The 24,782-nt window shown below is 42.3% G+C and overlaps 1 protein-coding gene across 12 annotated transcripts; it reads right to left on the bottom strand.

Moving 5' to 3' along the window:
- Positions 1 to 1,875: 1,875 nt before the first annotated feature.
- Positions 1,876 to 21,838, bottom strand: LOC106571134 (F-box/WD repeat-containing protein 2). 12 transcript variants are annotated; one of them, XM_045693471.1, is made up of 9 exons: positions 21,373 to 21,832; positions 20,884 to 21,043; positions 17,048 to 17,117; positions 8,677 to 8,899; positions 8,212 to 8,406; positions 7,539 to 7,672; positions 5,039 to 5,125; positions 4,665 to 4,834; positions 1,876 to 2,851 (listed from the first exon to the last, which is right to left on the bottom strand). In XM_045693471.1, the coding sequence occupies exons 4-9, from the start codon at positions 8,777 to 8,779 to the stop codon at positions 2,539 to 2,541; spliced, it is 1,002 nt and encodes a 333-aa protein (XP_045549427.1). In that variant the 5' UTR covers positions 8,780 to 8,899; positions 17,048 to 17,117; positions 20,884 to 21,043; positions 21,373 to 21,832; the 3' UTR covers positions 1,876 to 2,538. The 12 variants fall into 12 exon arrangements, 10 of the variants coding, with proteins under 10 accessions (XP_045549427.1, XP_045549424.1, XP_045549429.1 ...); XM_045693468.1 differs by having other exon boundaries at positions 17,048 to 18,959; positions 20,890 to 21,043; XM_045693473.1 differs by having other exon boundaries at positions 20,890 to 21,043.
- Positions 21,839 to 24,782: the final 2,944 nt, after the last annotated feature.

Below are 24,782 nucleotides of genomic sequence, written 5' to 3'. Positions count from 1 at the left end.
CAAAAACTGGCAAATCTGGTGCAGTCCATGAAAAGGAGATCCACTGCAGTACTTAATGCAGCTGGTGGCCACACCAGATACTGACTGATACTTTTGATTTTGACCCCCCTTTGTTCAGGGAGACATTATTCCATTTCTGTTAGTCACATTTCTGTGGAACTTGTTCATTTTATGTCTCCGTTTTTGAATCTTATGTTCATACAAATATTTACACGTTAACTTTGCTAAAATAAATGCAGTTCACAGTGAGAGGACGTTTCTTTTTTTGTATTTAAAAACTGCATGGATTGGGATTAACTCTGAAATGTGTGACTCAGTTCCTCCAAGTACACTGCTGAACCTAATGTCACAATAAGAAATGCAGTGCTTTCAGAAAGTATTCATACCCCTTCACTTATTCCCTATTTTCCTGTTACAGCCAGAATTCTAAATTGATTAAATATATATCTACACACAGTACCCTATAATGTGAAAACATGAACATGTTTTTTGAATTGTTTGCAAATTTATTGAAAATGATATCCTGAAATCTCATTTAAATAAGTATTCACACCCCTGAGTCAATACTTTGTAGAAGCACCTTTGGCAGTGAATACAGCTGTAAGTCTTTCTGGGTAAGTCTCTAAGAGCTTTCCACACCTGGAATATGCAACATTTACCCATTATTCTATTCAAAATTATTCAAGCTCTGTCAAATTGGTTGTTGATCATTGCTAAACAAATATTTTCTTGTCTTCCCATAGAATTCCAAGTAGATTTGTCAAAACTGTATCTCGGCTACTCAGGAACATTCACTGTCTTCTTGGTAAGCAACTCAAGTGTATATTTGGCCTTGTGTTTTAGGTTATTGTGTTGCTGAAAGGTGAATTAATCTCCCAGTATCTGGTGGAAAGCAGACTGAATAAGTTTTCCCTTAGGATTTTGCCTGTGCTTAGCTCTATTCAGTTAATTTTTTATCCTGAGAAACTCCCCAGTCCTTAACAATTTCAAGCATACCCATAACATGATGCAGCCACCACTATGCTTGAAAATATGGATGGTGCTACTCAGTAATGTGTTGTATTGGATTTGTCCCAAACAAAACTTCGTATTTGGGAGAAAAAGTGAATTGCTTACCAATTCATTTAGTGCCTTGTTGCAAACATGTTGCATGTTTTTAGAGTATTTTTATTCTGTACAGGCTTCCTTATTTTCCCTTCTGTTAATTAGGTTAGTATGGTGTAGTAACTACAATGGTGATCCATCCTCAGTGTTCTATCACAGTCAATCAACTGTGTAACTGTTTTAAAAGTCACCATTGGCCTCATGGTGAAATCCCTGAGCGGTTTCCTTCCTCTCCAACAACTGAGTCAAGAAGGACACCTGTATCTTTTGTAGTAACTGGGTGTATTGAGACACCATCTAAAGTGTCAATAATAACTACACCATGCTCTTAGAGAAATGTAATGTCTTGTTTTTTTAAACACGTCTACCACTAGGTCCCTGGTCTTCGTGGTGTAAACATAAAATACCCCATAATGTAAAAGTGAAATTATGTAGGCCGGTGACAAAATATCAATTGAATCCATTTAAAATTCAGGCTGTAACGAAGTGGAATTGTCCACTTTCAAATAACTACATTGTGAAAACTTCCAACCTCAAAGCCTTTTAGAAAAATAACCTGGAACTGAACTTGGTCTATACTTCAATACTGTAATTCACAAAATATATTCAAGTGAATCATGTAGGGTAAATAGTGGTATTAGAAATACATTGTATGCAGTTTGTTATAGTATGAAAGATAATGTACAACGCAGTCATGTTATTGCAGTGTGCCTGGGTAATGGAATTCTTATCACACAGATGGATATTTAAATCAAACGAAAAAGGCACGACTAAATTTCTCAAGTTGACTTTTAAAACAAGCACCACTAAGAAAAGCATTATCAAACAATGGAGTTACACTGAATATCCAACAAATGCTTCACATTGTACAAAATGCACTAAACCACTTTGAAAATGTCAACATGGAACTCTCATGGGGATAGTTGGTCACAGTCTATGAAAAACCTAGGACACAGTCATAATGCATTTCATTGTAAAGTAGTACTGTGTTAAGGCAACTCCCCGTCTCTGAGCTGCTTGAAGAACCCTGTCCGAAGTGTAAAGGTCCAGATACATAGTAATACAGGGGAAATATCTACAGCTGTAGAGCCTGACATGACCACGCAGTTTTTCGAGAGTTCTGTCTTCATTCAGCCACCCTCCCCGTCGTCGTATTTCCTTCAAGAGAGAACCCATGGCAGGGTTGGAACTAACACCAACCGCTGCCTTTGCCCTCTGAACTGGGCCTTTCACACCCTTGTATTCATAGCAGCGTTTCAGTTGGTGAAACCACCTCCAATAGTCTTTCTGAAAGCACGTGGCATGATGTTTGATTATGAGAGCATGTGTCGAGAAAGAAAAGGTAGAAAAAACATTAAGACTTTGGTCCATGCATTATCTAACTTGGCTATGGGTTTCAAGTCGGAGCAGCCCGTTTACATGGCAGTTGACAACCTAGCCATCGTAGGTTTCACCTCTAGTGGTGTTTTCCTTCCACAGAACCAAGTGAATGCTATGATCGGGCATGCTGGTGGCGAACACGAGACCAGAGTCATTTCTCCCATCCAGCCCATTGAGCCAGGAGGTGACTCCCGGCAGGAAGCTGGAGCCTCGTTTGGACTTCCTGTAGGCGGGCAGGGGCCAGCGGCCAGTTATTTTTTCTGTCCTCAGATCCATGACATACAGGAAGTCGGTGTCAAAGAGGAGCGAGAACACCTCACCAAAGCTGAGCAGGGAGAGGTTGGTAGGTTCCTGCGTTTTGATGACCCTGGAAAGAAGCACAAGGAGATTCAGTAACTGATTGTTGGCAGGTAAAGTTCCGTTACATTCTATTGTTGGCAGGTAAAGTTCCGTTACATTCTATGTATGAACACCCACATAAGTAATTTTGTTTGCAACCACGGATATTGTCATTGATATACTTATTCTGATTGCAGCGGTCTCTAGTTCTTTGCCTTAATAAAACTTGTTCCTGGTTAGTGGCGACTTGCACAGACCTGCGGAGGCCGTCAGCTTCTCATCATGTAAAGATTGACATCTATTGGTCATATTTTAAATGTATCTACTGCTCCATGAATGGCATTTAAACAAGAGGGAATCAAAATCATTATGTCAAACCCTTAAGAGGCCTTTTTTACCACCAGAATAATTGCTACATTTGAATAACTACACACACTACAAAATGTATAATACCACCATACGTGCGTGTGTGTGTGTGTAGAGTGCATGTGCTAGCGCTTGTGTGCACATGTACCTTTGTGTGTCTTTACAGTCCCCGCTGTTCCATAAGGTGTATTTTTACCTCTTTTAAAAATATATATGATTTTACTACTTGCATCAGTTGCTTGATGTGGAATAGAGTTCCATGTAGTCATGGCTCAATGTGGTACTTTGCACCTCCCATGATCTGTTCTGGACTTGGGGATTGTGAATGTCTTGTGGGGTATGTATGGGTGTCTGAGCTGTGTGTAAATAGTTTAAAACAGAGCTCGGTGCATTCCGCTTGTTAACACTGACAAAAACAAGTAGTGATAACGTTAATCTCTTCCACTTTGAGCCATGAGGGATTGACATGCATGTCATTAATGTTAGCCCTCCATGTACATTTCAGGGCCAGCCGTGCTGCCCGGTTCTGAGCCAATTGTGACACCTGACCACAGTACGAAAACAGTAGTCCAGGTGCGACAAACTAGGGCCTGTAGGACCTGCCTTGTTGATAGTTAAGGTAGAGCAGCGCTTTATCAATATGTTTTTTGGACCATGACAGTTTACAATCCAGGGTTACACCAAGCAGTTTTAGCAACATCAACTTGCACAATTTCCACATGATTTATTAAAAGATTTAGTTAAGGTTTAGTGTATGATTTGTTCCAAATACAATGCTTTAAGTTTTGGAAATATTTAGGACCAATGTATTCCTTGCCACCCATTCTGAAACTGCATCTCTTTAAGTGTTGGTCATTTCAGTCGCTGTAGTAGCTGACGTGTATAGTGTTGAGTCATCTGCATACATAGACACAGGCTTTACTCAGAGCCAGTGGCATGTTGTTAGTAGATTGAAAAAAGTAAGGGGCCTAGACTGCTGTCCTGGGGAATTCCTGATTCTACCTGGATTATGTTGGAGAGGCTTCCATTAAAGAACACCCTCTGTGTTCTGTTAGACAGGTAACTCTTTATCCACAATATAGCAGGGGGTGTAAAGCCAGCAGCAGACTATGATCAACAATGTCAAAAGCCACACTGAAGTTTAACAAAACAGCCCCCCCACCCCAATCTTTTTATCATCAATTTCTTTCAGCCAATCATTTGTTTAAGTACTGTGCTTGTTTAATGTCCTTGCCTATAAGCGTGCTCATAGTCTGTCATCAATTTATTTACTGTAAAATAGCCTTGTATCTGGTCAAACACAATTTTTTCCATAAGTTTACTAAGGGTTGGTAACTGGCTGATTAATTGGCTATTTGAGACAGTAAAAATAGCCGACCACGTAAGCGTTTCCGATCATACCTGGCCTGTCTGAGCATAGAAGATGAAGCGCTAAGTTCTGTTTATCAGGAAACAAGGCCCCGGACAGTTTTTACCTGAGGATATCGAAGCTGGCAAAGTCCCACTGGTAGACCCCCAGATCCGAGCTACAGACAATGTAGCGGCCATCAAACTGCAGGCGAGGCTGCAGACACACACCGCGGTCCTCTGACACGGACAGGGTCTTCAAACACTTGCAGTTGATTTCCCTGCCTATAGGCCAAACCTGTGAAATACATAGAAATGAATAAATATATACACACACAAGTCTGCAGACATAACGCAGTGCTGTGGTCAAATGGAGCTGAGGGGGGACACTGTGTGGGCATCTTAAGTATTACAGTGACAAGACAGAGCACAGCGTCAATTGTTGCGTGAAAGTTGACGAGGCGTTGGATACAAAGAAGCAGAAATGATTGAACCACATTACCTTTATTTCAAATTTATCAGCACTCAACAGGATGTAGTCGCCAGGACAGTGGACCATGGACTCTACTTCACTCTTCTGGAGAATCACCTACACAGGGGAAAAGGTTTGAGTCTTAAGACTCAAGTTGGGCTCTTTCATCTAAACTAAGCAACAAAAAAAAAGAAATGTCCCCGCTTTCTACTGACTTTGAAAAACACCAAAAGAAAGATGCCCAGGGTCCCTGCTCATCTGCGTGAACGTGCCTTAGGTATGCTACAAGGAGGCATGGGGACTGCAGATGTGGCCATGGCAATAAATCGCAATGTCCGTACTGTGAGACGCCTAAGATAGCGCTACAGGGAGACAGGATGGACAGCTGATCGTCCTCACAGTAGCAGACCACGTGTAATAACACCTGCAAAGGATTGGTACATCTGAACATCACACCTGCGGGACAGGTACAGGATGCAACAACAACTGCCCGAGTTACACCAGGAACGCACAATCCCTCCATCAGTGCTCAGACTGTCCACAATAGGCTGAGAGAGGCTGGACTGAGGGCTTGTAGGCCTGTTGTAAGGCAGGTCCTCACCAGACATCACCGGCAACAACGTCGCCTATGGGCACAAACCCACCGTCGCTGGACCAGACAGGACTGTCAAAGTGATCTTCACTGATGAGTCGCGGTTTTGTCTCACCAGGGGTGATAGTCGGATTCGTGGTGATCGTTGAAGGAATGAGCGTTACACTGAGGCCTGTACTCTGGAGCGGGATCGATTTGGAGGTGGAGGGTACATCATGGTCTGGGGTGGTGTGTCACAGCATCATCGTACTGAGCTTGTTGTCATTGCAGACAATCTCAATCAACGCTGTGCTTTACAGGGAAGACATCCTCCTCCCTCATGTGATGCTCATCCTGACATGACCCTCCAGCATGACAATGCCACCTGCCATACTGCTCGTTCTGTGCGTGATTTCCTGCAAGACAGGAATGTTAGTGTTCTGCCATGGCCAGCGAGAGCCCAGATCTCAATCCCATTGAGCACGTCTGGGACCTGTAGGATCGGAGGATGAGGGCTAGGGCCATTCCCCCCAGAAATGTCAGGGAACTTGCAGGTGCCTTGGTGGAAGAGTGGGGTAACATCTCACAGCAAGACCTGGCAAATCTGGTGCAGTCCATGAGGAGGAAATGCACTGCAGTACTTAATCAGTTGTTGAATCTTATGTTCATAGAAATATTTACACAAGTTCACTGAAAATAAACAGTTGACAGTGAGAGGAAGTTTTTGTTGTTGCTGTGTTTAGTATTTCTATTGAACACTGGGCAGCTTAGTATGGATCCTTCATCTAGTATTTCTATTGAACACTGGGCAGCTTAGTATGGATCCTTCATCTAGTATTTCTATTGAACACTGGGCAGCTTAGTATGGATCCTTCATCTAGTATTTCTATTGAACACTGGGCAGCTTAGTATGGATCCTTCATCTAGTATTCCTATTGAACACTGGGCAGCTTAGTATGGATCCTTCATCTAGTATTTCTATTGAACACTGGGCAGCTTAGTATGGATCCTTCATCTAGTATTCCTATTGAACACTGGGCAGCTTAGTATGGATCCTTCATCTAGTATTTCTATTGAACACTGGGCAGCTTAGTATGGATCCTTCATCTAGTATTTCTATTGAACACTGGGCAGCTTAGTATGGATCCTTCATCTAGTATTCCTATTGAACACTGGGCAGCTTAGTATGGATCCTTCATCTAGTATTTCTATTGAACACTGGGCAGCTTAGTATGGATCCTTCATCTAGTATTCCTATTGAACACTGGGCAGCTTAGTATGGATCCTTCATCTAGTATTTCTATTGAACACTGGGCAGCTTAGTATGGATCCTTCATCTAGTATTTCTATTGAACACTGGGCAGCTTAGTATGGATCCTTCATCTAGTATTCCTATTGAACACTGGGCAGCTTAGTATGGATCCTTCATCTAGTATTTCTATTGAACACTGGGCAGCTTAGTATGGATCCTTCATCTAGTATTTCTATTGAACACTGGGCAGCTTAGTATGGATCCTTCATCTAGTATTTCTATTGAACACTGGGCAGCTTAGTATGGATCCTTCATCTAGTATTCCTATTGAACACTGGGCAGCTTGCCGTTTTTAGACAATTTACCAGCAGAAAAAGCAGTGTGTGCTAGACAGGGCTTTGCTCAGGAATGAAACACTGTGAAAACTTGTCCTTTCATCCATTTTGCAGATATTTGCACAAGACAATGTGCATGTTTGAGATTGCAATCAGGATTACGCACAACGTTCCCAATCAGTGATCAACAAATCACCTTGCATCCAAAAATTGCTACTTATTATGTGATCAAGATTTGCAATTCTGCACTATTCTGCCCCAGGACCTCAACGGATCCCCCACAAACATGCAGATATAATTTTCTGATTCAAAACCATCTGCAGCTGAGTAGCGATCCTGAATGTAATTCAGGGACATATTGGTAGGGTTTACCTTGGTGACCCACTCGGTGTGTCCCGTCAGGGTGTTGAGGCAAGCGCCTGCCGACAGCGCCCACACCTTCACAGAGAAGTCGGCCGAGCCGCTCACCAGTGTGTCCAGATCATCATTGTAGTCCACACTAAACACTGAACGAGCCAAGGAGAGACCTGGCGTTACTACACCAATCCAAAGGGCTATGCAACACATAATTCGTACACTTAGAAGTTATTTTCTCCATGTAACATAAGAAATATAAGGATTGATATGTGAAGAGACATTTGATACTAGAATACTGAAAATAGACTGACAATTTCTCTGCAACAGAGGCTACTTGGAGTGGCAGCTCATGCATAAAATCAGTTTATATTTGCCTGTCAATCAAAACCCCACAGATCAGCAGACGTCAGCTGTCTCTAGGAACCACCAGGCACAATATAAGAGTGAGGGAGAAAGACTGCAATACTACAACGCCCACAAAACATAACTTTTATCAGAAAACTTCAGAATTAAATATTTCTTCACAAGTTGGTTCATATGGACACATTTTGTAAAAACCCAAAGCTTGTTCATTACGCCACTATTGTGGAACATCCCTTCATGTCAGGAATTGGACAGTACGCATGATCTGCAAAACACCTCAAGTCAGCAAATGGGAAGGTTCGAGACGACCCAGGGGTCCCCTGACCTGCACCCGTGTGCCCACGGAACTGCTGGATCTTGGCCCCCGTGCTCCACTCCCAACAGGCGATGGTGTTGTCAAAGGAACCAGTCACCAGCTTCTGCTCATCAAACTTCACCGTGGCACAGGTGTGCGTCTGAATGCCGTAGATGCACTGCCCGGTGCGTACGTCCCACAGTTTGGCAGAAAGGTCATCAGAGCCTTCAAAATAATTTGTGAATTTTACAATAAGGAATTACACACCGTGTAACAGCAACATCATTTTATCAGACTACAAAAGATCACTAGCAAACTAGCGATTGTTATATTCCATTTTGCACAAAAAAAAACAACACTTAGCACTCAGCTGCTTACACCAAAACCTTAAATTCAACCCAAGAAGCCAAAGAGGACAAAATTAAGAGGCCTGTCCCATCAACATTATGGCAGAAGAAAACTACACCCCAAAATGACCATAAGCCTATAACCTACCTGTGCAGAGAAGGCCATCCTTGTAGTAGAGGGCGTAGACGCGCGCACTGTGCCCGATGAGCGACGACGTCTCAAACGCCTCCTGGTTCTTCAGCTGCATCATGCGCAGCTTGGCCTTGAGGTAGACACCCTTCCAGTGGGACGCATCCTGGATGGAGTCGTCGATGCGCCAGCCCAGGTCCCGACACACGCCCTGCCACACCTCTGTGCACGCGCTGATCACCTGAAAGGATGTCACAGTTCAACCGAAACCACAGAGGACAAAGAAAGCCAAATATAACAGAGGCAAATCTTAGGGGGAAAGGTACAAAATGTGAAGAGCCAATATCAAAGTGAACCTCAGTAACAGGGTAAAAATATCAGTGTCACGTGTGGGAGACCCTGGCCTTACTCAATTGCTTGCAACAAAATACCCCTTTCATAAACAATGGTGTGGTAATGAAACCACTGGTCTGGTTAGGCATTAGGGCTGTGACGAAACCAGTATCACAATACCTTTTCCATGGAAAAAATGTTCACACGAAGCAGACCAAACTCTGTTGTTTAAAAACCTGCTGTATGACAAATAGTGTGTGCTATAGCTTGGAAAATAAATGTGAATCTGGATGACAACATGATGTGCATACAATGTTAGGGCGGTTTTCCTAAAGAAGTTATATCTGCTTCATGTCTTGTTTCCTTGCCACGATACTAATGAGAAGGGCGATACTGGTATGGTCCCGTTCAGTGCTTAATTTGAGACGGATCCTGCCGGTACAGAATCAGGCACCTCTCCGTGTTGGACTGTTTTGTTCCGGAACCTATTTGGCCGGATCCTGTACCTCTTGGCATGAAAAACATTCACTTTTTTCAATGTAAAAATCATAATAAAAGCAACCAAAGTTCATTCGAGTTGCCTCTTTGTTAATTCTCCTGCCCCCACAAAAAAAGTAAAGTAGATTTTCAGCCCGGGCCTAATATTCTACGAGTTTGGATTGGGCCGTACCGGGTTTATGGTTTGCGCAACATTGTAACCTGTTTGAGACCAACACTAGGCCGTGGCTGTGTGAGAAGCGCACCAGTATCTCACGTAACTAGAATTAGATTAACTTTCTATGATCTCTCTCTCTGCTCTGATAGAGATGAGCCTGCAACTCATCTCTCCAGCATTGCACTTCACCATTTATTTCCTCATAGAAGCATAGCCGTGCGAAGGGTTCTGAAGGCACCGCTGATAAATTTAAATACATTTGCCAAAATTATAGAATTACTGCTGTCTGTTAATGAATTCCCTCAGAATAGACTACCTACTACACCATTAGAATGCCTATAATTTAGCCACAGAGGATCAATAGCTTCTTTTTTTTTTTTTTTAAACCTTGGTGTAGCCCAATAACAAGGAATAGCCTTGAGTCGGGAACGCGTGGAAAATCTGTCGGTGAAAAAACATCATGCAGACAAAACAGGCCTTTTGCAATATTTCAAATAAAATGTAGGGAAAACACCGGTTGGAAAGCAAATGGCTTTCCAATGGTGTAGTAGGCTATTCAGAATGATTTCATTAACAGACAGCAGTAATTCTACAATTTTAGCAAATGTATTTCAATTTATCAGGGGTGCTGCACTTCCTTCAGAACCCTTCGCGCTTCTATAAGGAAATAAATGAAGTGCAACGTTGGAGAGATGAGTTGCAGGCTCAACTCTATCAACAGAGGGGGAGAGATCATTGAACGTTTAGCTAATTCTAGTTATGTGAGAGATACTGGTGCGCTTCTCACACAGCCACGCGTTGGTCTCAAACTGGTTACCATGTTGCCCAAACCATAAACTCATGCCGGCCCAACCCGGATCAACTCTTAGAATCTTAGGCCCGGGCTGAAAATACTTTTACAATGTTGTTTTTTTGCATTTATGAAAGGCCACATTTTTCCAGGACCCTAGGCTACTAAAAATGTTCCGCATGTGTTCAACTTATTTAAGTGCCTCCACTCTACTGCTCTGTCACTACGCAAATGCCATCATGATATTTACAATAAAAATGTGTTCCGGCACCTCAGAACTCCCCAGGTCACCCACCGCTCGTGTTCACTTTTTGTTCCAGCATCTCCCGATTTACAAATTAACCACTGGTCCTGCTCCTATTATACATCCACCAATAGCTGCTAGAACCATGCTGGAAAGGTGAAAGTGAACAGAAAACAACCAAGCCAGCACAGTACGGTTCAGCACACAGCCCTTGATCACTCTGTTCCATTACACATAAAAGTCAATGGACGAAGGAGTCTTCTGTAGGGGGAAGTTTTGTGAAGAGCGTGGCGCTTGGTCTGAACATATTATTGCTTGTAGTACGGTTTTGGAAAAATAAAGACCTTATCTTTAATATCGTTGAGAAAACATTTTCAAAGAACCAAAAGGTTCAATTGAAACACCTTTGTAGGGTTAGGGTTCCCACACAGACTAATATTTCCATGTTACTGCGCTTGTTTACAGAAAACAGACTGAAGACAATGGACTACCTGTGCTAATTAGCTATCTGTGTCTCCGAACACCGGAGAGTAAATGGAAGAAAGATGCCACAAACGTGTTTTCAATTAAAAATACTGTTGGATTCAACTGTATGAAAACAGTTTAGAGTAAGTGTGTATTTTGCATTTGTGAAATTATTTTATGATATGAATGAATGTAGAGGGATTTATATATCTAGAACCATACCGCAATTGAGAACAGATTCACATTTGAGTAAGTATTTGGCTGTTCTAGTTTTAAGAGCCAATTCATTCATTAAACTGAACATGTAAAGTCCTTGGACTAAGGAGTAACGTTAGGCTCCTTTAGTCCAATATTGGGCTAGACAGCACAATGGTGTGAAAAGAATATAACACGAATTCTGAACTTGGTTCTATCTACTGCTTACACACCAGAGAGCCAACCATCATGACAGAGCCTGACCTTGTTCCACTGCTTGCACACCAGGCAGCAGGTAAGCAGGGTCTGCGGGTCCAGCCACCGCAACAGGTAGAAAGTGAGCTCCAGGGGCAACAGGCGCAGGAAGTCCCTCTTAAGCAGCGCCTCCAGCCCATTGGACAGGTGCCGGAGCTGGACAGCATTACTCAGCGAGATGAGCTGGTCCAGGGACTGGTTGCGCTGCTGGTCACTAAGCGAGAGGAAAGAGGCGGAGACTGACTCCAGCCACCCCTCAAAGACCGCCTTCTCCATGGGCACATGAGAACGTCGACCTGCGGTTTCAGGGTGGAGTAATGCTAATTAACTACATAACATTATCTACTTAAAATCACCTTTGCCAGTTTGGAAAACACTACCAGTAAACGTCTACTTCCAAATAATTTACTTAAGCCTAGTTTGATTAATGTTTACGGCGAAATGGGTTCTTAGCTAACGTTAGATACAAGACTGCTTGTTGTTGTTGTTGTATTGAGTAGAAAAGCTAATGTTCTAAGTAAAGTTATCTAGCCAGTTAGCTATTACTTTAAGCGGGCAACGGTAAGAATTCAAGGAATGTAAACTAGGTATCTGCAAAGCTAGCTAGTAACGTTCGTGTACAAAGCTAGCAACGTGGCTAAGTACCTTACCACTGAAACTAACTTAAGTGATATATACCTTGCTAGTTGGTAAATAGTACAATACAAAAGCTAGCAAAACGTACCATTTCCCGTAGAACCCGTATCGGTGGGAGGTATTATGCTAGCTAGCTCACAAGCTAGCTAGCCAATGCGGACAGGAAAAACTTATTCTTGGCCTGTCATTCTACAAAACAAAAACTCTTACAATAGAACACGTAGTCAGAAAAGTCAACTTAGCTAATGTCAAAAACTCGTTTATCAGTTGAAGAAAACAAAAACGTTAGTTAGCTTTACTGGCTAGCTGCATTACGTTAGCTAGCTGGAATGAGGGAACCTGCTTTTTTCCGAAGACTGTAAATTAAAGGTTAGGTAATGCTAAGCAGTACACGCACCAAATACCTTGCATAGAGATACTTCTTACCTAAACGTAGATTAATACTTTTACAACGTTAGCTAGTCAGGTCCAATCTAGCTGGATACATCCCTCTTTTTGCAAACTACTATTTCTGTATACCTCTTTCCGGCTACTTAGCTATGTTGTTCCGGGTCAATCTCTTTCACCTTTGTCAAAATATTAAACTTCACTCAGATGGTGAATAAATGGCTAGTGCTATTCGGAATCCTTGGGACGTCCTTGCCATTGGGACGTATGGCAAGGACCGTGGATAAATGACAATATCAAAGAAAGAACAGTATGACGATTGAAGCAATTTCTGTCTCCAACAGAAATCCCCGATCACACCTGTAGGCGATGTCATGGCTAGCTAAAACTCATGCTCAGAAACACTTAATATTATCCGTCGTCTCGTGCTGAACTGCGCATATGCAAGCTCTCAAATCAAATGCACTCCTTTGATATAAAGTTGTTTTCGACAAAAACGTGTCAGTTCGTCACTTTCACGAGATTGGATTAAAAAAAAATGTTCAACTTCTTATGACATTTGCTTGAATTTAGGCTGGATCTTTAGATTGAGAAAATGAACTTTAATGAAGAACGTTTCACTTCTGTCATTGACTACTCAAACCCCGGCCTGGTCTTTTCGCAAGCGTTCCCGCGATGTTGCGCCTCAGTTTGAAAACTGACGACAGTTCACACAGGCCTTAACCGCGCGCTTTCCCGCACGAGGGCGATGCGCGCAAGTTGGTGGCAGAACACGAAGGAGTTCTTACAGAACGCAAGCAAAAAAAGCCTCTATTTACATGTTGCTTATGAGTGCATTTCATACTACTTTTGGATTCTAATTTTAAGGCTCGTATGAAAGCTTAATATAATGTTTGTCACTATCGCAAAGCAACTGTATTATAAACACTTCAACCAGTAAAATTGTTATTTGGTTAGCTTTTGCAACAGACTGTGAACGAGTGTAATCAACTGCTGCATCCAAAGTAGTTATTTAGCAAAGATCACAACCAAATATAATCTTAGACTGGTCAAGCAACAATCAAAACATCACAAAGTATGAGAACCCAAAACATTATGTTTAGAAGTATTAACGTAAATCTAGGTTACAGATGTCTTACTGCAGCCAAGAGTCGCACGCATCTGTGCATGATTTAAGGACGTCTTGTACTGGAAAGAGGTCACAATGGGTGGGTCTCCCATAGACACCAATACAGCTGGGTATGGTCTTAGTTAATTGACTTTCATTGAAAACATTTGAACCAACAAGGGAGAAGGCACCCACCTGTAAGGCATCAACCCACAAAGAAGATTAATGGAGGATTTCAATAAAGTGATCGCATACTGACATGAACAAGATGTTCAACTAAACCGAAAAGTATTGTTTTATTTATAAAGTTGCTTAACTTTAATTCACAATTATCCACTGTGCTGCTAATAAGTGAAAAAAATACTAATTGAACCGGGGGGAAATGAATCGCTTCCGTCTCTAATTTACCCTTATGATTGTGGATTCACAGGATACAATACTGCCACCTTAACTAGGACGGAAAAGCAGCAAGTCTAATTATGAAGAGGAAAAAAAAGTGTGATTTCCACCCTCTATGATAGGATCAACAGCTGATCATTGGAAGGCTTAGTTCTGCTCACTATATATTTTTACACTTCAGCCAAATATCTATTAACACATGATAAATCCAATGTTAACTGGTTTGTCCTGACAATTCTATCATGTGGCACCTGACAATTTTTATTTTTTTACAATTTCCCCTGGATTCCCAAGTTGGTAAGAACACTACATTGCCTAAAGTATGCGGACAACCCTTCAAATTAGTGGAGTCGACTATTTCAGCCACAGCTGTTACTGACAGGTGTATACAAATCAAATTAAAAAGAGCACACAGCCATGCAATCTCCATAAACAAACATTGTCCTTACGAAAGAGCTCAGTGACTCAATGTGCCCCCGTCATAGGAAGCCACTGTTCCAACAAGGGTCAACTGTAAGTGCTGTTATTGTGAGGTGGAGACAACGGCTCAATAACGGAGCAACAACAGCTCAGCTGTGAAGTGGTAGGCACACAAACTCACAGAATGGAACCGCTGAGTGCTTAAGAGCATAAAAATCGTGTCCTCGATTGCAACACTCACTACAGAGTTCCAAACTGCCTCTGGAAGCAACGTCAACAAAATAACTGTTTGGTTGGGAGCTTCATGAAATGGGTTTCCATGGCCGAGCAGTCGGACACAAGCCAAAGATCACCATGCGCAATGCCAAGTGTGAGCTGGAGTTGGTGTAAAGCTCACCGCCATTGGACTCTGGAGCAGTGGAAACGCATTCTCTGGAGTGATGAATCACGCTTCACCATCTGGCAGTCCGACAGACGAATTTGGCTTTGGCGGATGCCAGGAGAACACTACCTGCCAGAATGCATAGTGCCAACTGTAAAGTTCGGTGGAGGAGGAATAATGGTCTGGGGCTGTTTTTCATGGTTCGGGCTAGGCCTCTTCGTTCCAGTGAAGGGAATTCTTAACGCTACAGCATACAATGACATTCCAGATGATTATGTGCTTCCAACTTTGACAACAATTCCTGTTTCAGCAAGACAATGCCCCTGTGTACAAAGTGAGGTCCATACAGAAATAGTTTGTCAAGATTGGTGTGGAAGAACTTGACTGACCTGCACAGAGCCTTGACCTCAACCCCATCGAACACCTTTTGGATGAATTGGAACGCCAACTGCAAGCCAGGCCTAATTGCCCAACATCAACTCCATATTAATGGCCATGATTCTGGAATGAGACGTTTGACAAGCAGGTGTCCACATAAACTTTTGGCAATGTAGTGTCTGGCTGACCAATTTAACTTCACTAAACACAAAATACTACTTATTACAAAAGACTGGTGGTGCCACTGACGGTGAAGAAAGTACAAACCTGAAAAAAAGAGCTACCGGTGTGTTTTAATGCCAAGATACGTAACAATGTGTAAATGCAACCTTATTATCTAGCCCACCGTGCAACATATTTACAGACCTGCGTCTGCCTGTTTCGCTATGCTTTTCCCACTTCGGAGGGTACATTCGTGGTTGGTGGACCATTCTGATAAAGAATGCGTCGTTTGCTATGGTAGATTCGCTCAGGCAGGAAGAAAACGACTACGTCGACCATGATCCTTTGCTAGTTACAGTCAATTCCACTTTGAAACGTAGCAATTTTTTTTTCACCCGGTGCCCTTCAGCCCCAATAGTGTATTTCAAATTCAAATACTTCCAGCTTCATGCTCCATCAGGAGTACGTGACTGACGTCAGCGCTATCACCATCTATTGGTTTTAATGTCTATGATAGACAGGCTGATTAACTAGGACAAAAAGCTGTGAAAGACATTTAAACGCAATTGTTAAATACTACCACCCCATTCTTAAATTCAGCAAACTTTGCGTGCAAATCTGTCACACCATTTTGTCCTAGCTAATCAGCCTGTCAATATCATAGACATTAAACCCAGTAGATGGTGATAGCGCTGACGTCAGTCACGTACTCCTATGGAAAACTCTTGATGGCGCATGAAGCATTTGAAATGCACTATTGGCACTAAAGGGCACCGGGGAATTTTTTATATATATATTTTTTTTTAAATCGCAACGGTTCATGGAATTGGCCGTAACTATTCCAGATATAGGCTCGGACGTGGGAAGTGTCGCCAAACAGGCACCGGTCGACAAATAACTCAGAACTCTGGCCTACTTATAATACCTCACCACTGTCAGGAGAAATGATATACTCACCGCAGTGGAGGCTGGTGGGCAGAGCTATAGGAAGAAGGGCTCATTGTAATGGCTGGAATGGAATAAATGGACAGCTGTCAAACAAACATATGGAAACCTCTTGACTCTGTTCAATTTATTTCATTCCAGCCATTGCAATGAGCCCGTTCTCCTACAGCTCCTTCCACCAGCCTCTACTGCACCATCACCTGAATAGGTGTCACCAAGCTGTCCTGTCTGATAGACAAACTGCAAAGTTATGATATTTGTATGTGTTTTAATGATCTTTACACAATAGGAAAAAATTATATTAAACAGACAATTCAGCAAACTGTCAGAAATAATGGGCTCATGAACATAAACCCTAGATCTCCAAGCATTACCGCAGGCACACACCTCAATTCCTAAACAGCTAACCTTAATTCCTAAAGATTCTGTAAACCCCAAAAAATAAAAGATAAGCTTTGTAGTTTAGCTGAACAGAAATGAAACAGAAGTCAAATAGGCTCTCCCCAATGTGAGCAGGCCTCAAAGTAAGAGCAAACTAGGATGAGAAAATAAGGGCTCTGGGTTGTGAGGAGCAAATTTACTTGTGCCTGGGTTGTGAAATGTAATATGACAGCTGAGGCATTCCAGAAACTCACCCCAGAACTTTTCACCCTGCTGAATACATCCCCTGTTGTTCCTGATGTCTGAAAGCAGGAAGTTGCCCCACTGTGAATGATAGAGATTATATCACTGAGTCTACATCACAGCAGCATTAAGGCAAGCACTCCTGTCTCTACCGCATTTCTCCTTTTCTACTTCTGAAAGTGCGGTCAGAAGATTTGTTCGACTGATCGTGTGGCACTGCCACACCATTACAGCTATGGTTTTTGTAGTGTCTTATGTCAGAAAAGCCCTTTCCACATCTCTTGCAATAATGAGGCCTAACTCCAGTGTGGACTTGCATGTGGGCTTTGACGTTGTTGGCTTGGCCGAAACCTCTCCCACAGATGTCACATTTGAATGGCTTCTCTCCCGTGTGGACTCGCTCATGCCTTTTGAGATTGGTGTTGACTGCAAATGTCTTGTCACAATAACTGCATTTGAAGGGCTTTTCACCTGTATGGATTCGCTCATGTCCTTCGAGAGCTTGCCTAAGAACAAATTTCTTTTCACAGTATTTACAAGCGTAGGGCTTCACTCCACTGTGAAGTCTCATGTGATAGTCAAAAGTATGTTTATAGGCAAAGGTCTTTCCACAAATGGAACAAGAATATTGCTTTTGTCCCGTGTGAATTCGTTGATGGTTTTTCAGAGTTAGCATGGAGCTGAAGCCGTTCAAACACACGTCGCAACTGAATGGCTTTGTTGAGGTTCCCGCTCTCCTGGCGGTTCTCTCTCTCGTTCTCTCTTTTATCTCTCGTTCTTTCTGCTTCTCTCCTTCAGCTGTGTGCCATTTTAGATGGTGTCGTCTCATTAGAAAATTGTACGTAAAAGTCTTTCCACATAGGTCACACATAAATGGTTTGGTTGCCCCATGACGGTGCATGTGAGCTTTTAAGAGGGTGGACTGAAGGTAGCTTTTCCCACACACTTTACATTTGTATGGTCTCTCCCCTGTGTGAAGCACTTGGTGTCTCACAAGGTTTCCTTTATGGCCGAAAGCAGCTCCACATGTCTCGCATGTAAATGGCTTCTGCCCTGTATGGATTACCTTGTGCTTTTCAAGGCTGGATTTAGTTATAAAGCGCTTACCACACTCTGAGCATGAATGCGGACGTTCACCTGTATGTGTTCGCATATGATAACTCAGGCCACCACTCTGTGTGTAACTCTTTCCACATACAGCACAGCTGTATGGTTTTTCACCGGTGTGGATTCTCTCGTGCTCGATAAGCAGTTTCCTTTTTGTAAAACCCTTTCCACAAGTCAGGCACTTGAACGGTCTCTCCACTGCATGAACAAGGTGATGTCGTTTCAGATCTTTTTTGGTAAAGAATGTATTTCCACAGATTTTGCAACTGAACGTTTTTTCTCTGTGACGCAACATGTGATGTTCAAGCTGCTTAGACATTGTGAATGTTTTGCCACATTGACCACAAGCGAATGGCCTCTCTCCTGTGTGAATTAGCTTGTGACGTACCAGCAAGCGATTCCGGCTGAAGGTCTTGTCACAATCATCACACTTGAAGGGTTTTGTGTGAGTTAGCGTGTGAGATTCCAGTGACCCTTCCCTGCTGAAGGTCTTTTCACAAACATCACACTTGAAGGGTCTTGTGTGAGTTAGCTTGTGTTGTATTAGCCGTTTGTTCTGGCTGAAGGTCTTCTCACAAATATCACACTTGAAGCGTTTGGTTTCTTTGGATCGTGTCCTTTTATTAGTATTGCTGTTTTTCTGGCTTTCATGGCTGTCTCTCCCGTTGCCCTCAGGCAGAGCAGCTCTCATATGCTCAACGTTGGATTCAGTGTCTCTTGGGGAGAAGTCTGTATTCAGTCCATCTGTGTCTCCCAGAGAGGAGTCATTCTCCAATGAAGATGTCTCTGTGGGTTTGCTGCAAAAATTTGCAGGACCTAAAGATGAAAGGAATATGAGTAACATACATATTAGCCTATAGATCTCCTGTTTGTGTAGCATGAGGCATCTTGATGTACAAATAAACCAGCTGAATAGGACACTTGTCTAATTTAGTTAGTCAAATAAGTCTACCAATATATGGCAATTAGGGTTGGGCGATATTAAAATCGTATCAGATATCGAAGATGATTGACAGCCATCGTCGATGGCGACGACATTGTGATATGACAGATGATGTATAGCCTATTTCAACTTGACTGGCACCACGCAGTAATGAGCTGACCGGGTTGCCCACAGCAGGACCATGCCAAGTAGCCTATTATTTTGCTATAGACTGCATAACATATTTCAATAACTATGTTATAAACAATTTACAGAATGCAAGAGAATGTAGACATAGCTCTGCTTTGATTAAATCTTAGCTAACGGTGCAGAAAAAAAATAAGAATTCTCTCGATGTCGGATCATCTGGGCCATGTAGCCCAATCCGATTACATTTTTATTTATTTTATAGCGGACACTCGTGTCTAATTGTTTTTAAAGCCAAATTGTATATTTTCTGTCCATATGATATGAATACGACTTCAGTTTCTATGCATTTTGGCTCTCTCTCACTACACTACTTCATGATCAAACCATGAATTTATCTGACGGTCTTCTAGGCTCCGTTTTTGAATAACCCAAAAACATGATAGGCCTAAGGTAATAATGAGCGCGGTAGAACAAACAATAGGAAAATGGATACATCTTACAATAGTTTGAACAAACCTTACAGTTGAGCAAAGCTTAGTCTACTTTAAAAGAAACACATGCATCCCCCTCCTTGCCTTTGGGAACCAAACGCCAAATCCTACTAATTAAAATAACCTATCAAAAGCTATGCAGAGTATTTTCCAAATAAGCAATTATGTTATGTCCTAAAGTATCCGTTTTCAAACAAGAACCGAAAGTCAGTCTATATGCGACTCTTTATCACAGCTTTATTTTGAATGACAAATATTAGAGGCAACAAGTGAAATTGAGCAAACAATATCAAAATGGAAAAATTGAATGAGAAGTCAAAAGAACTTACAGCTGAGCAAAGCTTCTGAAATAAATTGTGTAGTGTAGGCCCTTTTCAATGATAACAAGAGTATAGAAGCCTAGGCCTAATAAGAGGAAGATTGTGCAAAAATGTGAATCATTGAATGATTATCCAGTTCTGGGGACAGCAGAGTTGCAGCAGGGCTCTGATTCAGAGGGGTTGTGTTAAATGTGGAAGACACATTTCAATTGAATGCATTCAGTTATTCAATTGACTAGGTATCCACCTTTCCCCCTTGGTGATTTAAAAGGCGCTATATGGTCAATCCGTTATCTGTATTGATGTGCAGCATTTACAGTGATATGGCTTCTGCAGAAGCCAGGGCATTCATACTTCTTGCTCTTCCCCAGCGCAGAGCTGTTGTGAAGGAAGTTGTCAAGGAAGTGAGTGTGTTTATACAGGACCTCCCGCCCTCACCTACTGTCAACCGGAGCTATATAGAGCCCTCCGAATTTACAAAACATTACAGGCGCACAGCGATGCTGTACAGAGCTCAATTTGGCCGCTGCGTGCCCCCGGGGGTTGCGAAATTACGTCCCACCATCCAGGGCGCCTCCGACCACATTTCGGATCAAGCATAAATTGCATTTTACAACACTTGACAATATGCACAGCCAGCGAGGCTCCTCCTCGACTGTCACTTGCATTATCGCGCGCACACACGTTTTACGTGCCACAGTTCCAACAGAGAGGAATAGGTTACTAAAAAAATGTCTACAAAATATATTTTGTCATGATTCATGTTTTATGGGTACTTCATCACGATAAGACAAAGGTTGACATCGCCCAACCCTAATGCAATATACATTTTTACATGAGCGTTAAAATAAGCATACTTTTACCAGGCTGTGTATTGTTTTCAAACATCTGGGTCATCTGCGCGACCTTGGTCTTCAGTTTCACGTTCTCATTTTGTAAACTCGAGGAAGCCACTAGGAATAGTTGGTAGATTTTACGAATAGCCTCTCCCGTCACCAGATTCATAATTGTGCAAAGCTGTGTAAAGAATAGGGGGGAAAAACACGTTACCTAAGTAGCCAGTTTGCCATACGTGCTACAGCAAAGATGTGAAACCAATAAGTAAGCAAGCTAGCTAACGTTCGCCAACAAGCTTAGCTGAGGACTAGCAGTAAGTAGCCAACTTGCTACGTTAGCTAGCTTGATAAGCAAATTGCATGAAGCTAACGTGGCTAGCTTACTTTGCCAATTACATTAGAGATGTAAGACATATCTACCTACTAGACAACGTATCGAAGCTAACATTAGTTACCAGTAAATGTTGGTGCAACTTTAGCTAACGTTAGCCTGTGCAACTCCGTACTCACCTCTCTCTCCGGATTGTACGAGTTTGGCACGACGCGCAAAAATTGACAAATTTCTGTAATTGCCGTCTCGACGACAACGGCCATAATCGATGTTGTTTCTGACTGAAACATATTGTAAGATGTAGCCATTTTGCCCTCAGACTCATTCGCATAGAATAAGAACCAAGCTAACTATATACTGTAGCTACCTAGCATTCTGCCAGCAATGTGAAGCTAGTCAGATATGGTCATGTCTCCGCCCTAACAGAGTTGTTGTCCCAAAGGCAGGAAGGAAGGGTTTTGTCTAGAAGGATACAGCTTTTGTCCAAATTGATTTGACGTAGCATGTTAGAACGTACACAGCAGATAAGGAGAATTAGGTTAGGATTAGCTAAAATGCACATAAAAAAATGTGACGTTAAATTAACAAACTGTATCCATTCTAGACAAGACCGGAAAACATGCGTTCTTCTTCTTCGGTATTTTGGCGTTCTCTAAACATACAGTATGTTAGAGCTGCATGCCGCCACCAACTGTGTGGGCTGTGTCCGCCTACTGTTCTGGAGTGTGAATTCATTTCACTTTGTGACAGAAAAGGGATAGGGAAAAGGAATACAAAAATTAAAATAATTTGGAGGGTGCTTTGTATTTGTCCTGTTCTTATGTGTATGTGAATAACTCAGGTCGGAGAGTTTTGTAAAGTTCAAACATAATCCTTTACTCAGGTATAACATGTTACATGTCATGACGTCCCAATCAAATCAAATTTTATTTGTCACATACACATGGTTAGCAGATGTTAATCCGAGTGTAGGGAAATGCTTGTGCTTCTAGTTCCGACCATGCAGTAATATCTAACAAGTAATCTAACCTAACAATTTCACAACAACTACCTTATACACAAGTGTAAAGGAATGAATAAGAATATGTACATAAAAATATATGAATGAGCGATGGCCGAACGGCATAAGCAAGATGCAGTAGATGGTATAGAGTACAGTATATACATATGAGATGAGTAATGTAGGGTATGTAAACATTATATAAAGTGGCATTGTTTAAAGTGGCTAGTGATACATTTATTACATCAATTTTTCCTTATTAAAGTGTCTAGAGATGAGTCCGTATGTTGGCAGCAGCCACTCAATGTTAGTGATGTTTAACAGACTGTTTAACAGTCTGATGGCCTTGAGATAGAAGCTGTTTTTCAGTCTCTCGGTCCCCGCTTTGATGCACCTGTGCTGACCTCGCCTTCTGGATGATAGCGGGGTGAACAGGCAGTGGCTCGGGTGGTTGTTGTCCTTGATGATCTTTTTGGCCTTCCTGTGACATTGGGTGCTGTAGGTGTCCTGGAGGGCAGGTAGTTTGCCCCCGGTGATGCGTTGTGCAGACCTCACTACCCTCTGGAGAGCCTTACGGTTGTGGGCGGAGCAGTTGCCGTACCAGGCGGTGATACAGCCCGACAGGATGCTCTCGATTGTGCATCTGTAAAAGTTTGTGAGTGTTTTTGGTGACAAGCCGAATTTCTTCAGCCTCCTGAGGTTGAAGAGGCGCTGCTGCGTCTTCTTCACCACGCTGTCTGTGTGGGTGGACCATTTCAGTTTGTCCGTGATGTGTACGCCGAGGAACTAAAACTTTCCACCTTCTCCACTACTGTCCCGTCGATGTGGATAGGGGGCTGCTCCCTCTGCTGTTTCCTGAAGTCCACGATCATTTCCTTTCAATCAGACACTCATAATGCACCTGTTTATATATCCTAGATAGGTGCCCCACTAGCACCATCTCTGGGTTGGCATTATGCCCATTATCTTAACAACACACAAGTGTGTAATGAAAATGTGTTCCTTGCATATCCCAAATCCCAATGAGACACCTGCAGGGAGTGGGATCACGACCAAGGTCATCATTGCCCATCGCCCCTGGAGCAATTGTGGTTGTGGCTTGCTCAAGGGCACAGCTATAGATTTTTTTTTTCTCTCACCTTGTCCGTCCCTGGAATTCAAACCACAACCTTTCAGTCACTGGCCTAATGCTCTAACCTCGAGGTTACCTGCCACCCTTAAATTGCCCTACACTATTAAAACTTCAACACAATTCCACTACCTTCGCCCCATCTCAGTAGCGGATTTAGGTATGGACGACATGGGCAGCTGCTATGGGCGGCATCTTCCCGGGGCCTGAACGGGTGCCCGCACAAAAAAATTCGGAATTGGTGACATTTGCACGTCACCTCAATGATATCATGTCACCGTGTGGGACTGTGGGTAAATTAACCTTGTCGGAGTGGGCGTCCTGACTCTAGTTTGTGAGCTAGGCAGGCTACTGCCTGGGAAGGTCTCCCACTCAGAAGTACGAGATGGAGAGGGGGCGGGTTGACCTCGGGTCTCCCCACTGGAAGCCCGAGGTAGGGGGAGCGGGGGAATCTATCAAATTGCACACCTAACTTTGTACAGTTCTAATGCAATTAGTAAAATCAGTCACACTACAAAATGCTACCACAATTCATAATACTGTGAATATATAGTTATTTTTTAAACTAGGCAAGTCAGTTAAGAACACATTTTTATTTTCAATGACAGCCTAGGAACAGTGCCTTGTTCAGCGGCAGAACAACAGATTTTTATCTTGGGGATTTGATCTCATGACCTTACAGTTACTAGTCCAACACTCTAACCACTAGGCTAGCTGCCATTTCACAGACATGTTGTTGCCTTTTTTTCTGGTTTGTGTGAAATCGTTAAGGATAATATAAAACCAGTCTGCACACCACCAAGGTGAATTGGTTTAGTCTTGACTCTTGGTTGACAGTGTTGGGGGATGGGTAATGTATTGACGCTCGAGTGCCAAATCAACACAAATACTTAAGTATATTTAAGCAATTACATTTACTGTTGATACACAAAACAAAATACTTTGACTTTTATTCAAGTAATATTTTACTGGACTTTCACTTTTACTTGAGTAATTTTCTATTAAAGTATCTTTACTTTTACTCAAGTATGACAATTGAGTACTTTTTCCACCACTGCCAGGATTCTTCATGTTACATTTAATCGTAATTATTTTTTTTAAAACCTTTTTTGGTAATAAATCCACCACCTCTTTTGCACTGACCTCTGACATTCCGCTTCCATCCTTTGCCATGAACCATCGTCTTTAAAAAGGTTAATCCAGTACCAACTAGCCACGACCGTCGTATAAATAATTGGACCAAGGCACAGCGTGAGTAGAGTTCCACATTTTATTGATAGTGAAACTTCCAAAACAACAAAGATATAACGATCGTGAAATACGTAGCACACATAGGCACTCATACCAAAACAATATCCCACATAGCAGGTGGGGAAAAGGACACTAAGTATGATCCCCAATTAGAGGCAACGATATTCAGGTGCCTCTAATTGGGAACCATACACACACACCAACATAGA

This window comes from Salmo salar, chromosome ssa01 (genome assembly GCF_905237065.1).
Source record: "Salmo salar chromosome ssa01, Ssal_v3.1, whole genome shotgun sequence".
NCBI lineage: Eukaryota > Metazoa > Chordata > Actinopteri > Salmoniformes > Salmonidae > Salmo > Salmo salar.
Note: the sequence above shows the minus strand (reverse complement) of the source record. Positions and strands in the feature narration are given on the sequence as shown.

What these genes read in the sequence shown, in the direction of transcription:
- LOC106571134 (XM_014143837.1), bottom strand. Translation starts at nt 21,501, where the DNA reads ATGGCTACATCTTACAATATGTTTCAGTCAGAAACAACATCGATTATG. An exon ending in CGTACAATCCGGAGAGAGAG is followed by an intron (nt 21,044 to 21,372) that starts GTGAGTACGGAG and finishes TTCTTTACACAG; the next exon opens with CTTTGCACAATTATGAATCT. An exon ending in TGAAAACAATACACAGCCTG is followed by an intron (nt 18,960 to 20,889) that starts GTAAAAGTATGC and finishes TTTCATCTTTAG; the next exon opens with GTCCTGCAAATTTTTGCAGC.